This window comes from Chiloscyllium punctatum, chromosome 49, assembly GCF_047496795.1.
Source record: "Chiloscyllium punctatum isolate Juve2018m chromosome 49, sChiPun1.3, whole genome shotgun sequence".
NCBI classification, from domain to species: domain Eukaryota; kingdom Metazoa; phylum Chordata; class Chondrichthyes; order Orectolobiformes; family Hemiscylliidae; genus Chiloscyllium; species Chiloscyllium punctatum.
In genome coordinates this window covers 27001558-27017657 of record NC_092787.1, presented here as the reverse complement: position 1 = coordinate 27017657, position 16100 = coordinate 27001558, and the positions used below count along the sequence as shown (strand labels likewise).

Below are 16100 nucleotides of genomic sequence, written 5' to 3'. Positions count from 1 at the left end.
CCCATCCCCCCCCACCCCTCCCCCATCCCCCCCACACCCCTCCCCCATCCCCCCCACACCCCTCTCCCATCCCCCCCCACCCCTCTCCCATCCCCCCCACCCCTCTCCCATCCCCCCCATCCCCACATCCCCTCCTCCTCCCTTACCCACATCCCCCCTCACACCCATCCCCCCTCACACCCCATCCCCTCTTACCCCCATTACTTTCCCCTCCCCCCACACACCCATCTCCATCACCCCACCCCTTATCCCCATTACCCCTACCTTACTCCATTATCCCCCTACCTTTCCCAATTACCCACCACTTGCCCCCGTTACCCCATCCCCATTTAATCACCCCTCCCTTACCCTATCTCCCCTACTCTTTTATCCCCATCTCCCCCCTTCCCTTATCCCTGTCTCCTCCCTTACCCCCATTTCCTCTTCCCACCTGCCAGATGACTGTCTCTCTCTGTGTTGTGTCCCCTTCTGTTGTTAGAGCAGCTGTGGTTACAGTGCTGGCTGGAGAACTGAACCAGCAAGAAGACAAGGCCAGCCTTTGATTTTGGTTTAACATAGAATTAAACAGCACAGAAACACGGTATTCATCTCCTCATACCTGTGCTGGCTTTTTGAAATTATTCAGATTTCCAATTATTCTACCTTCATCCCTCCCTTTCCACATAACTCTGTAAAGTTTCCTTTTTGTATAGATTTACAAGCTCCTTGTTCATAATGGATTTGCTTCCACCGCACTTTTCGGCAGCACATCTCAGATCTTAAGAATTAACAGAGCACACAGCATGGGCTCTGTCCAACTGACCTGGACATGTTCTGCATGGGCCTCTTCTACCCTGTTTTATCCTAACACTCTTACCGGAAGAAGGGCTTATCCCCAAAACGTCGATTCTCCTGCTCCTTGGATGCTGCGTTTTTCCAGCAACACATTTTTCAATTCTTACCTTTGAGTCTTCTCTGCCTTGTGTGTTTACCTAATATTTGGGTTCTGCCAGGGCCACTCAGCTCCTGACCTCATTACAGTCTTGATCCAAACATGGACAAAAGAGCTGAGTTCCAGACGTGAGGTGAGAGTGACTGCCCTTTATTTACATCAAGGCTACATTTTAAAAAATGTATTTTTGTGGATGTTGCTGGCTGGCCAGCATGTATTGCTCATCCCTAGTTGCCTTTGAGAAGGTGGTGGTGAGCTGCCTTCTTTGAACCACTGCAGTCTTTGTGCTGTGTATTTACCCACAAAGCCATAGGAATTGAATTACAAGATTTTGACCCAGTGACAGTGAAGGAACAGCGATATATGTCCAAGTCAGGTTGATACATGTCTAGGAGGGAAGCTTGAAGGGGGTGTTCCCAGGTATCTGTTGCCCTTGTCCTTCTAGAAGGAAGCAGTTATGGGTTTGGAAAGTCTGTTTGAGGATCCTTGGTGAATTTCTGTGGAGCCCCTTGCAGATAGTATACACTGAGTGTCGGTGGTAGAGGGCATGGATGCGGTGCCAATCAAGCGGGCTGCTTTGTTTCAGATGGTGTCAAGCTTCTTGATTGTTGTTGAAACTGCACCATCCAGGCAAGTGGCCAGTAATCCATCACACTCCTGACTTGTGCTTTGTAGATGGTGGACAGGTTTTTGGGTGAGGGCCAGGAGGTGACTTACTTGCTGCAGTATTCCCAGCCTCTGACCTGCTCTTGTAGCCACTATGTTTATATAATGAATCCGTTTGAAATTCTGATCACTGGTGACCCCAGGATGTTAATAGTGGTGGATTCAATGATGGTAACACCATTGAATGTCACAGTTAGGTTGTCTCTTATTGGTGATGGTCATTGTCTGGCATTTGTGTGGTGCGAATATTGCTTGCCACTCGTCAGCCCAACCCTGGATATTGTCCGGATCTTTTTGCGAACATGGACTGCTTCAGTATCTGAGGAGCCATGAATGGTGCTCAACGTTGTGCAATCATCAGCGAACATCCCTACTTAGGGTCATAGGGATGTACAGCACAGAATCAGACCCTTCGGTCCAACTCGTCCATGCTGACCCAATATTCTTATGATGGAGGGAAGGTCATTGAAGAAGCAGTTGAAGATGGGCAAATCTAGGGCGCTATCCTGAGGAGTTCCTGCAGAGATGACCAAGTGTGGCATCAAGGAGCCAACGATATGAAATCTGTCCTCTGGTCAGAGGCATATCTCACAAAGGAAGATAGTTGTGATTCATAGAGTCCCTACAGTCTGGAAGCAGGCCATTTGAGCCCAAACCGACTCTTTGAAGAGCAACCCAATCCGGTAACGTTGCATTTTCCATGGCTAAACCACCTTGACTCCGTATCCCTGGACACTAAGAGCAGTTTAACCTACACACCTCTTGGACTGTGGGAGTAAACTGAGTCACCCAGAGGAAACTCCACACAGACAGTCACCCAAGGATGGAATCGAACCCAGGTCCCTGGCACTGTGGGGCAGCAATGATCACCACTGAGCCATCATGCTAGCCCACAAACCAGGTCTTGTTATCAAATTGTCTGCTATTACACACCACCCATTGTTAGCCACTAATAGTCCCCATTAATAGCTATTCTCGGTCCTAGCCAGAACATTATTCACTCCTTTGTCTGTCCAACTGCTCTTAGAGTCATAGAGTCAAACAGCACTGAAACAGACCCTTTAGTCCAACCGGTTCCTGATGAAGGGCTTTTGCCTGAAATGTTGATTTCCCTGCTCCTCGGATGCTGCCTGACCTGCTGTGCTTTCCCAGCACCACTCTAATCTTGACTCTCTTCAGTCCAACTAGTCCATGCTGAACATATTCCCACCTGCCTGCTCCTTGCCTGTATCTCTGCATACCTTTCCTATTCATGTACCATCCAAATGTCTTTTAAACATTGTAATTGTACCTGCATCTACCACTTCATCAGGAAGTTCATTTCACATGTGAAATATAATAACTGTGATACCGTACAGGAAAAAGTAGGCCATTTGTTTGGCATCACATTCAACAGCAGGCTCCCTCTGTCACTAACACATACTGGCAGCAATGTATACTGTCTACAATATACACCACAGAAGGTCATAGAATCATAGAGATGTACAGCACGGAAGCAGACCCTTTGGTCCAGCTCGTCCATGCCAACTAGATATCTCAACCTAATCTAGTCCCACTTGCCAGCACCCGGCCATATCCCTCCAAACCCTTCCTATGCATATACCCATCCAGATGCCTTTTAAATGTTGCAATTGTACCAGCCTCCACCATTTCCTTTGGCAGCTCATTCCATACGTGCACCACCCTCTGCGTGAAAAAAATCTCTTTTATATCTTTCCCCTCTCACCCTAAACCTATGCTCTCTAGTTCTGGACTCCCCCACCCCAGGGAAAAGACCTTGTCTATTTACCCTATCCATGCCACTCATGATTTTTTAAACCTCTATAAGGTCACTCTTCAGTCTCCGACGCTCCAGGGAAAACTGCCCCAGCCTATTCAACCTCTCCCTATAGCTCAAATCCACCTTTCAGAAAGGCGGCAGATGCACATGAATACCACCACCTGCAAGCTCTTTTCCAAGTCTCACACTATCCTGATGTGGAAATATATTGTTGTTTGTTCTATGCTGCGGGGTTAAGATCCTGGAACTCCAGCCTGAAAAGCACCGTGACTGTGGGCACATCATGTGGATTGCAGAGTTTCAAGAATGCAATTCACCACCACCCTCTTGAGTGTTATTAGGTTTGGACAATAAATACAGTACTTGCTTAGCCAGTGACATCCACACCTTGTGACTGAATTTTAAAAAAAACTTAATGTCACTGGACAAGTAACCCAGAGCCCATAATTTCAAATCCAACCACGGCACCTGATGGAATTTAAATTTAGTAAGCAACTAGTTTCAGTGACAGTGACCATTTCAGTTGTCATAAAATCCACCTAGTTCACTAATGTCCTATAGGTAGGAAAGCAAATGTTCTTACCTACCTAACTACCTACCTACCTGCGAATCCAGAGTCACAGAAATGTGACTTTTAAAGCCCTCTGAAATGATTTAGCAATCAAAGGCAATTAGGGATGGACAACAAATATTGGCCTTATCAACAATGTATTGCATCCAATAAAATAATAAAACAAAACTTTTCTGCACTTTTTTTGAACCCAGGCAGACCTTTACCCAGTCATTTATCTGTCCAACTGGTTTACTGTGTCTTTGGGCTCTATCACCACTTATCGTTTACTCCTACCCTCCCCCCACCCCCCCAAAAAATCCCATCTTCTGCATAAATACCAACTTTTTCCTAGCTAGCATCAGTTCTTAAGATGGATCACTGGACCGAAAAGTTTAACTCTGCTTTCTTTCCACAGATGCCAGAGCTGCTGAGTTTTTTGAGCAATTTCTGTTTTTGTTTCTGATTTCCAGATCTATAGTTCTTTCGGTTTTCTGAACTGCCACTGCCCTGCCTCTCTCAATCTGAATCCATGCTTGGTCAATTGAATTCATTCATTGAAACAATATGGAGAATATTGAGTAATTATTTGCAACATTTTATATGTTTGTTTTGGGTATTCATTTACCAGTTATTCATTTAGATGGTTTTGGTTTAATTGTGTTTTGTTATTTACATTTAGAACAACTTCAAACCACTATTTGAACTGTAATGGACAAACTGAGCAAGCAAAAACTCCAGGTTCCAGGACACACTGTGCTGCCCAGTACTGTCCAATACTAAGTGTCTCTCAACAACACTTGCTACATATTGGAGCCATATTTTGATAAATACTGCTAGATATATTGAGATTGCTCACTTTACAGCATAGGTGTTCAAGGGCTGATGTAATAGCAGTACAAAATTATGCTGGATCAGTTAAGGAGAAACTTTCCACTGACTGGGGGGTGGACTGTATGTTACATAGGTTTAAAATAATTCCTAAAAGATCAGTGGAGAGATTAGGACAATTTTTCTTTTATACACAGGATTCTTTATTGCTTTTAGCAAGAGGTTGGAGTATAAAAATAGAGAATTATAAGGCATTATCCTGACAACACCTGGAGTAATATGTACAGTTTTGGTTTCCTGATTTTAACAAAAAAAGGTTCCCATAGCCTCTGATGTTGCGCAGAGAACAACAATCAGTTGGCTGATTCCTGGATTGACGAGGTTGTCTTATGAGGAAAAGTTAGGCAAATTGCACCTGTATCCACTGTACTGAAACTTTCGGCTGACTCCTAGTTTCACCTCATTTTCGCAGCTCTCTCCCAATATCCATGTAGCTCCAGGTGGCGTCTCACAGCCAGCTGTGAAGGAAGCAAAGGGGACTGCCAGACATGGCGTCATACAGTCCCGAATCACTGATGACTCTATGCACTAAGTACTGTTTGCATAACCTGGAGGGAACCCTGTGCTACATGCAAGACAATGAGACGCTGAGACTCCACCCTGATGTCTTCCTGCCCAGTGAGATCTGTGACCGCCTCGTCAACATGTGAGTCCCAAGCTCTGTGTGTGTGTGTGTGTGTGTGTGTGTGTGTAAGAACGTACATACGTGTATATCGGACAGGGGATGTGCAGGAGAAGGAGTGGAAGGCACAATGACAGAAAGGAGAAAGTGAGGACTGCATATGTTGGAGATCAGAGTCAAACATTGTGGTGCTGGAAAAGCACAGCTGGTCAGGCAGCATCCAAGGAAAAGGCGAGTCAATGTTTTGAGCATAAGCCTTTCGTCAGGATGAAGAGCTTATGCTCGAAACGTCAACTCTCCTGCTCCTTGGATGCTGCCTGACCAGCTGTGCTTTTCCAGCACCACACACTTCGACAGTGATAGAAAGGTCCTTCAGATGATGACGTGAAAAAGCATTTCTTCATGTACAGGAAGCTTGCAATGTGTAAATTGGCCGTTTCCACCTTGAAACAGTCTTGGTACTTCAAAACCACTTCACAGGCTGTCAAATATCTTGCCATAATGTCTTGAAGTTGTGAAAAATGCTGTATAATTGCAAGCCTTTCTTTCCAAAACGCTGTTGATGTGAGGGGTCAATTGTTAGTTATAAAACTGAAGATTTGTAGAATTTGTTTAGGGAAGGGCATAAAGAGTAAAGGAACCAAGACAGCTCAAGGGAGCCACAATCTACCTGAATGTTAACAGAACAGGATTGAGGGGCTGAATAATGTCCTCCTACAGAATAAGGGGTCATATTTTAAGGACACAGAGGCCATTTTAGACAGCGATAAGGAGACATTTCTTCACCCAGAGAGTAGTGAACCTGTGGAATTCTCTGCCACAGAAAATGGTTGAGACTAAAACATTGAGTTTTTCTAAGAAGGGAATTGATACAGTTTTTAGGGCTACAGAGATCAAAGAGGTGGTGCAAAAGCGGGAACTGGGGACTGAGTTGGACGATGGTAGAGCAGACTCAAAAGGGCCGAGTGGCCTACTCCAGCTCCGAGTTTCTTTGTTTCTACGTCTATGTTAAAATAGCTTCAGTTATTGCAAATGGTTCAACGGTTCAATTGACCGAGATAATGATGGAAAGGGAGGGCTGTAGTTCGTTTGTATTCCTTCAAGTTTTGAAAGAACGGGGAGTGATCTGATCAGGCTTTTTTGAAATTACGTAATAATTTGATAGGGAAGTAGAAAGTACTATTTCCTTCAGTGCAGGGAGTCCAGAAACATAGAGCTTATGCATTCAGGAAGTGTAATCAGAAAGCAATTACTTACCCAAATGGTGGTGGAAATCTGAAAGTCTTTGTTTTCATGTTTTTCTGTTACCCCCCATCCACCTTGGCCACACACTCTCAATCAATGTCAGTTTAAGTAGATCCTTGTGTGCATACTCTAGGTACATGGACCTGGTAAACACAGACAATAACTTCCAGCCACACGAAAGCTTTTTCAGCTTGTTCTCAGACCATCGGAGTACTCGACTAACTCACATACACCTGAGGGGTATTCAGGAGGACATTGTGCAGGATCAGGACTTGGTGGCCTTTTCTAAGCAGGTATGAGCTCCTTTTACATTTTTTAAACAGCCTTCCATTGTTTAATTGTGAAGCTTACTCCCTAGATTCCTATTTCCCAGTACGTTCTGTTGAAGTCTGATGCTTGAACTAGTAAGTGTGAACTGAGAGACCATGAGTTGGCATCAAAGCAGGATAAACTGGGCATGTTTTGTTTCATCAGTCAGCCTCCCCCCTCCTGAAGATACTGATCCCTTGTTGAGGGTACGATTTAACCAGGTCCCTGTCATCCTGCTCACTGAGCTGTTCTGCAGCCTCAGTAGCTGGACGGTGAATGCTGACAAGCTATTCAGCAATGGGAGTGAGAACTCACAACTCTACTAATCTCATTTCCCAGTGCAGTCAGGACTGTTTCCAACTCTCCTCTCCCTAAGAGTCACTGGGACCAACTATTATATTCCTCATGTATCTTTGTTTGAGACCAGCACTGAGCAAATATCAAACCTGTCACACTCCTGTTTTGATGGCTCTGCTTGAGACAGGCCGTTGTCAGTAATTGTAAATAGGAAGCTGAGAATGGAGTAGGTTTTGGATGTGAATGATCATGTACTAGCAACACACTCTGTCTGCAATATCTTTATAATATTTAACTCCTTATATCTGCATCAATACTGTCTGCTTCACACACTCCATGTGGCAACAATATCCATGCTCTCTCCACTCATAGAATCACAGATGATTACAGCATAAAAGGTAGTCATTCAACATGTCATATCTGGGAGCCTCTGCAAGAGTTACTCTGCATTATCCTGTCCTTTGTCATAATAGTGCAATTGATATTTATCTTAGATAAATATATATTCAAGAGGGAGCTGGATATGCCTTTGCAGCTAAAGGGATCAAGGGGTATTGAGAGAAAATGTGAATGGGATACTGAGATTACATGATCAGCCATAATGGTGGGGCAGGTTTGAAGGGCTGAATGGCCTACTGCACCTGTTTTCTACATTTCTGTGTTTCTTCAAAGCCATGATTGAATCTACCTTCACACTTTATTTAGATCTGAAATGCAATGTCTGACAGTCACCCTCCTCTCACCCCTACACCCTACCTCAATTCCCCACTCATCTTCCAATTGTTCCTTCCTCTCTCACAACACCACTCCTCCCCAAACCCCCTCCTTCTTCCCAACTTTCCTACTCTACCCCAACCTTCCCCACAATAGCCTTTTCCTTCAAATTCAAAGCCTGATTATTCTGAATCAATCTGTTCAGAGATGTTATCATTTCTCGGTAGGTGGGACTTAAACTCAGGTCTTCAGGCTCAGAGGCAGGGACAGTACCACTGCATCACAACAGCCTTTAATACAATGTGGTCTCCTGGATATTTCTAATCAGCCTGTTCAGGGATGTTATTGTAGACCTCTGGAATAGGTAGGATTGGAACCCAGGTCTTCTGGTGTAGAGGTAGGGTCGCTACTGCCATGCCACAAGAGCCTTATGAGACACCCTGTCCTTAATAAAACAATGCCCATCACCTGGGTATCTTTTAACAATGTAATTAACAAACTATTAACAGATTCCTTTTGCTCATTCTATTTAAGGAACGATGTCATGACAAACAAAGTTAACATATAAAGTAATTAAAGGAAAAATGTGATTTTCATAATTCTTATGAACTAATCGTAACACAATCATAATCATAATCCTCTAAGACATCCAATAATTTCCTCAAGTAAGTATTTTTGTCTTTTTTATTCCTTCACGGAACGTGAGTATCTCTGGCTGAGCCTGCATTTATTACCAAACCCTAATTTCCTGTTAAAAGAGAATGGTGAGCTGTCTTAAACTGCTGCAGTCCATGTGGTGTAGGCATACCCACAATAATGTTAAGAAGCAAGTTCCAGGACTTTGACTCTGCAGCACCAAAGGAATAGCGATAGATTTCCAAAGCAGGCTGGATGTGGCTTCAAGGTGTACTTGCAGGTGGAGGTAATCTCATGTATAGAAGTTTACTTTCAGAAAGACTGATCTAACTGAGAAACACAATATCCTTGACATATCATTTAATCCAGCAACACATGTGTTTAATTTCCTCAGCTTCACTTCTATATCATTTATCTTGTTAGATACTTCGAAAAATACTTGTCTTTGAATGTTTTCAATTGCAAAGGTGTGGCAACTATGTTAAATTACTCTATTTTTCAGCAGTGACCAAATGCTGCCTTTTGTCCTAGAATATGACAATGAGCATTTTCTGTATCTTAGTTACAAGCTGCAAGTGAGAGATCAAAGTCCTACAATATGGTGACCATTCATTGGTTTATAGATTAGATTACTTACAGTGCGGAAACAGGCCCTTCGGCCCAACAAGTCCACACTGACCCGCCGAAGCGCAACCCACCCATTCCCCTACATTTACCCCTTTTACCTAACACTACGGGCAATTTAGCATGGCCAATTCACCTAACCTGCACATCTTTGGACTGTGGGAGGAAACCGGAGCACCCGGAGGAAACCCACACAGACACTGGGAGAATGTGCAAACTCCACACAGTCAGTCACCTGAGGCGGGAATTGAACCTGGGTCTCTGGTGCTGTGAGGCAGCAGTGCTAACCACTGTGCCACCATGCACTCTAGTCCTGTAGAATAACACCTGGTGTAGTCTGACTTTCCTCTTATTCCTTTTGAAGACAAATGCCTAAACAAATGAACTAATAAACAACCACCTTAAAGGAGCATTGTTGCAAAACAAAATTTTAAAGGAAAGTTATTAAGTTAAATTAAAATGTTATTTCTAGGATTGATTTCCACTCCAGCCCCCTGGTTGTGGAAGGCCTCAGGGACCACTGAGCACAAATATAACCACAAACTGATTGTCAGAGGCAGACATTGTAGAAATGATCTTAAACCACCATATGTATACTGTGTCTGTCTCTGGTACTTCAGCCATGCACTCCACAGCTGTTATGATCTTGTGCTCAGTGTCAGTGATCGATTCCCTACTAGGGGAAAAAGGCTTTCAGAACTATGTAGTGCTGGAGATGTGTTTAATTCCCTCATAGCAAGCCATGCAGCTTAGTGATACCCTAGCTATTATCATGAGAGTTTTTGTGGTTCCGTTTCACTCAGGCTTTGCCTTTGCCACGTTTCCCTCTGCCCTAATGTGGTTTACATTTACTGAGAAACAGTAGGCACCCCGGTCCTTTATCAAACCATTTCCATCACCTCCCTATCTTTAGTAACATAATCAGCAAACCTTTAATACTGTTTCTAAGGTGATGACCAGTTCTGCTTTTATTCGTCAGGACCTGGTTGAACTCCGCCTGGTTAACTGTGAGAAGCTGTCAGCCAAGAGCCTGCAGACTCTAAATAACTTTCGTAGTACATTGGTTTCCCTCAGCCTATTTGGCTGCAAGAACATTTTTTACGAGGAGGAGAACCCTGGTGGCTGCGAGGGAGATAATGAAAGCCTGGTGAACCCCACACGGCAGGTCCTGGTCAGAGACTTCACCTTCGCTGGCTTCCACAGGCTCTGCTTCCTCAACCTGGGTCACCTGACAGATGGAGTGGACGTGGACCGACTCCTACGGCCGCTGACCTCCCTCACCTCGCTTGACCTCTCTGGCATTCAACTCAATGAAATCCAGTTTCTGCTTCAGTGGCAGAAGCGGCTGGCATCGCTGGTTCTGTACAACATGGACCTCTCTGAGGAGCACATCTGGGTCCTCTTGCAACTCACTAACCTCAGGTAAGAGAAACATGCTTCTGGGTCAGGGTTAAGTGGCAAATTGAGGTTCTGAATCTTAATTCCTCCTTCCCCAAGCTCATTCCCACTCTCAGCACCGTATGACAGTGGAATAACTTGTATAGCATCTTTTAACATAGTTAAGCATCCATCCATGCTTCTCAGGAGCATTATCAGACAACATTTGCCACTGAGACATTAAGACAAGATACCAAACGTTCTAAAGAAGAGTTGTAGTAGACTCAAAATATTAATTCTGTTTCTCTCTCCACAGAAGCTGCCAGACTTGCTGTGTTTCTCCAGCATTTTATGTTTTTATTTTTATTGACCAAGAGCTTAGTCAAGGAGGTCAGTTATAAAGAGCATCTTAAATGCAAGAAATGTTTATGGAGGGAATTTCAGAGCTTAGGAGCTAGGCAGCTGATGGTCCGGATACTAATGATAGATTGTTTAACAGCAGGGGATGCTCAAAGAGCCACAACTGGTGGAAGACAGAGAGCTCAGAGAAGCACAGATTACAGAGCTAGGAAGGGACAAGGCCGTGGAGGGATTTGAGACCAAGGAGGAGAATGCAAGCCTGTGATTTGGAGGTGCTGGTGTTGGACTGGGGTGTCCAAAGTTAAAATCACACAGCCCCAGGTTATAGTCCAACAGGTTTATTTAGAACTGAAAATGTATTGCTGGAAAAGCGCAGCAGGTCAGGCAGCATCCAAGGAGCAGGAGAATCGACGTTTCAGGCATGAGCCCTTCTTCAGGAAGAGAAACATCGATTCTCCTGCTCCTTGGATGCTGCCTGACCTGCTGCGCTTTTCCAGCAACACATTTTCAGCTCTGATCTCCAGCATCTGCACTCCTCACTTTCTCCTAGGTTTATTTGGAAGCACAAGCTTTCAGAGCGCTGCTCCTTCGTCAGGCTAGCCAGCGACACCCACATCCCATGAGCGGATAAAAAAGAAACGTTCCCTCAGAAAGTTCCAGGTTCACTGTATCCATGACATCGCCAGGAGCTTCTACTCTCCCTTGTAAAGGATTGTTAGAGATGGAGGTAATTTGTTCCTCATGGTAATAGGATTTACAACATGAATATCAAATGTTCGCAGATTTAGTAAATATATGTTTTTGAGAGAAAAAAAGACTTGCATTCTGTTGTGACTTTCACAATTTCAGAACTTCCCACGTTTATTGTGCTTCTACCATGGATAGAGTGAAACAGAGCAACCAATGTGTGCGTAGCTCAAACTGTTTTGTGATATCTTTTGTGGATGGGGATACATTTTAGTGGGACACCAGGGAAAGTCCTAGCAAGGTGGAAAAAACCATGTCCCAGAATGGGTAGTGGTGAATGAACAAATTTACTGTTGTTTTAATTGTAACCTGAATGCATCCAGCTCAAAATCTTGTCCACTATATGTTGTTTCTGTTCTATAGACATTTGGACATTTCTCGTGACAGAACGTCTAGTTTTTATAAATTCAAGCTGACCCGGAAAGTGCTCACTGCCTTCGCACAGAACCTTAAAAACCTTGTCTCATTGGACATCTCAGGACACCTGATGCTGGATAACTCTGCAATCTCATGCCATGATGAGGCGCTGGGCCCTGCAAGGTAAGGCCTGAAGCATACAGCCAAATATTTAAATATCAAAGTACTGTTACCGATAATATTTTCCCAGGCCGTTTTCAAATCTTTGACAAAATTATGTTGCTTTCATTCATTTTGTGTTTTGATCAGATATTCAGAATGTTTCCCAGTCATTGAATCATTTGAAATTGTATGAAATCACTGCGATGATGTAGTCACAGCCTATTGGCCATTGTATGCATTGCCATGTCCCTCAGACAGCATTGAGGTGATTGATCAGTTGATTGGCTTTCAGTGTCGTTTGTTTATGGAGTGATTTGGCCCAGGACAAACTCCCAGCTTCTCTTTGAATAAAATATACAAACACTCCCATCTCTGGATCAGAAGGTCCTGGGTTCAAGGCCATTCCAGAATGTGAGTACTTAATCTAGGATTGCATTCTAGACTGGTTCTGAGACATTGTTTTATTGATAGAAATGCTGCCCTTTGGATGCAAGGTTCAACTGAAGCTGTAATAGCCTTGTATAGTGGTTTAGGTAGATATTTAAGATTCCATGGTAGTCTTGAAAGAAAAGCAAGGGAATTTCAGTCCGTTTTGTAGACAATATTAATCTTCTAATCAATAAAACCAACTAACCAATCATCCATCACTCTGGGCATTTAAGACAATAATTTACATTATATAGCACCTTTACCTTATAAACTGTCTCAAAGCATTTCACAGACGTGCTATTCAAAGAAAAATTGACATCATCCCAATGAAAGGGATATTAGGACAGATGACTGAAGATAGGTTTGGAGGTGGGTCTTAATTCAGGAGAGAGGTTAAAGGGCAGTTTTAAGGAAGGAATTTCAGAGTTGAAGACCTAGAAGGCTGAAGACATGGCTACTGATCATGGGTACAAAGTACATATTGTGTGGCAAGTGCCTGGAGATGTTTCTGAGAAATGTGATAGGACTCTGGACTGGTTACTACACTAACTTGCTTCATACGTTTGTGTTCAGCAATGAGCCACAGAAGAGCAGCATTGAACCATTCCGTGCACTGAGGAGATCCTTTCAGTTTTTGGGACTGTTTGACACCACACTTTGTAACCTAACTCATATTCCTGCCCACAAGGTAAGCAAAGCAAGCTAGTTCTCATGGTTACTCTTTTTTTTAAAAGTCATTTTGGGATACACGTATGTGTCTGTGCTTGTGCATGAATGTGTGCCTGTTTCCATATGTGAGTATGTCTTACACACATGTGCATCTCTGCTAGTGGTTCCGATGCACACATGTCCATGTATTTGTGATCTGCTATAATTGCTTGAAGCTAGAAGAGGACCACAGTAAGAATCTTAGAGTTTGCATTCAGGGTTTGGGTTGTAACTGGTTGACCTGCAGATTGAACTCTAGGTTGTGTTTCTGTTTCTAGATAACTGGTGAAGCAAATGAGGATCAAATCCTGAATGCCATAGAAGCTTACACTGAATACCGGCCAGAGATTGCATCGCGTGCAATAAACCATCTCTTTGATATCGCACGGATTGAACAGTGTGACCAACCATTGCGTGCTCTACAGGTAAGCTTTGAACATTAAGTCCAGTTGACTGGGATCTGACAATTTTAGAATGGTACCGAACGCTGCTTTAATAGTGCCAATGTAAAGTAGTCACTGCTCCTCCAGGCGCAGTACTAAACCCTGTTACTGGATCCACTTTATGACATTTCCTTTTTTAGCACCAAGGTCATTGCGAACTTTCCTTTGTGCAGTGATTTCCGTATATGCTGCCGTTGCCCTGTCCAACTTGGGCCTCCTCGGAACCAGCTGTTTGTGCAAATAATGAGAACTTTGACTTCTTTACATTATAATTTTATAATTTATGTTTTAGATACTTCCTTAAATGAGCTACTATTACATCTACATGGTTTCCAATAAAACACAAGCTGGTTGCAAAGAAAACTTTCGTCAGATGAAGCAATAATAGTAAACAAGTGAAAGCTCACCTCATTCTGAAAGAAAATACAAGAAAGATCAAATTAAAAGAGAAGCTGATAGTTAATGGGAATTCAGTATAATGAAGGTTCTGGAAGGAAGTGAACAAATCTTCCAGCTTTATGATTGCCTTATAAAGAAAGTAGTTTTTTGTTGATACCATAACTGCCTGGATTTATCAAGCTTTTTCTTTATTCTTTTGCGGGATGTGAATGTTGCTTGTGAGGCCAGCATTTGTTGTCCTTTCCTAATTGCCCGAGAAGAGTAGGCACTTTAGGCCAGGAGTCATATGTAGGACAACCAGTATCCATTTCTAAAGGGCATTAGTGAACCAGATAGATTTTTGTGATATCATTGTAAGGTCACTCACTGCAAACTAGCTTTGTTTTTGAATTTTAAAGTTAGGCTTTCTTTTAATTTAATTCAAATTTCACTCTCTGCCGTGGTAGGATTTGAACACGTCCTTAAAACATTAGCCTGGGGCTCAGAATTACCAGTCCAGTGACATTATTGTCACACCTTTGCCTCCCCTTGAAAAGGAGTGAATGGGTGTTACACAGCGAAGCTTGAGACCACCTGTAATTTGACTTAATTAATGAAATGGTTTCCAAATGTCAAAGAATATTGGCCTGAAAATATATGAATTGACCTCAGAAGCCATGAAGCAACATAAAACAAATTATATTTGTATGAATTAAATATTCTGAAATTCCCTCCCTAAATTTCTCCACAGCCCTCTCCTCCTTCCTTATGTGTTACCTGCCCTAAAGTGTGTCCATTTTTATTTAGTAATCAGCCAGTGAAGTACTGAACAAATTTTACTCTGTTAAAGATGCTATAGAAGATGTAGGTGGATACAGGAAGGAAGGAGGAAGGAAAGTAAAGTATTGTCGGTGTTTGAAATCTAGAGAGAGAATGATTTACACGCACACACCGCACGCGCACACACCACACGCGCACGCATACACACACACACACACACGTTCACAACCCTGACCGGTGGCCTGACGGACTCCAAGAGACATCAAGGATAATATGCTAAGGCTGGATCTTTGCACAGACATAGCATAATAGCATAAAGAGAAGAATGATAATGGGTGGATTAATATGGTCGAGGGAGGAAGAGGTAAAGGGATGGTAATTTGCAAAAAGTAGTGCTTTCAGATTTTCTGACCCTAACATATATATTGATAAAAGAGGCAGAGGGCGAGTCTTTTTAAAAACTTTCCTGTTTCTCCATTGCAGCTGGTGATCTCTGCATTGAAGTACCACAAATTTGACAAAAGTGTTCAGGTGACAGGAAGTGCAGCTCTCTTCTATCTGACTGGCTCGGATTACCGGCACGAACAGAACATCAAACTTCGCCGCCAGGTCATTCAGGTGGTGCTGAATGGTATGGAGTCCTATCAGGAGGTGACGGTATGAACTTACCCTTTCAATCCATAAGTGTCTGCCTTAAAACCGTGGTCTATTTCAACAGTTAGTTTATTAAAAGCCAGATATCTCTACTATTCACCATAAGTACATTTACATGTTTTGCTTTAAGTAAGGCTTATAGGGCAGATTGGTGGCTGTTTTTCTACTGAGATCCCTGCCTCAGCACCTTTTCCCTGCTGCATCCACCCCACTCCCACACTCTTTAGCTTCTGCTGTTTCAAGCTGCATTCAGGATTATCCTCACTACATCTGATTGCCATGTCCTCGCAACACAAAACCAACAAAATCAATATTCTTGTCTGTTTCCTGATTACCGTATATCAATGATCTCTTGCTTCACACCTTCCAACATGACCCTCCTCCTTGCTCACTCTTCAACCCCCATTCCCAATGCATTTCCTTACTCTTGTCCCACCCAA

The 16100-nt window shown here is 43.2% G+C and overlaps 1 protein-coding gene across 2 annotated transcripts in view; it reads left to right on the top strand.

Annotated features, from left to right (window-relative positions):
• The window catches only part of zer1 (zyg-11 related, cell cycle regulator), a 28142-nt gene that overhangs the window by 653 nt on the left and 11389 nt on the right, over window positions 1–16100 (top strand). Inside the window, exons 2-8 of one of the 2 annotated variants that reach the window (XM_072566001.1) lie at window positions 5231–5464; window positions 6819–6978; window positions 10245–10687; window positions 12113–12289; window positions 13271–13385; window positions 13684–13830; window positions 15490–15663. In XM_072566001.1, coding sequence (XP_072422102.1) covers window positions 5307–5464; window positions 6819–6978; window positions 10245–10687; window positions 12113–12289; window positions 13271–13385; window positions 13684–13830; window positions 15490–15663 — 1374 coding nt within the window. In that variant the 5' untranslated portion in view covers window positions 5231–5306. Of the gene's footprint in view, window positions 1–5230; window positions 5465–6788; window positions 6979–10244; window positions 10688–12112; window positions 12290–13270; window positions 13386–13683; window positions 13831–15489; window positions 15664–16100 lie in introns of both variants that reach the window. The other variant, XM_072566000.1, reaches the window with a different exon arrangement.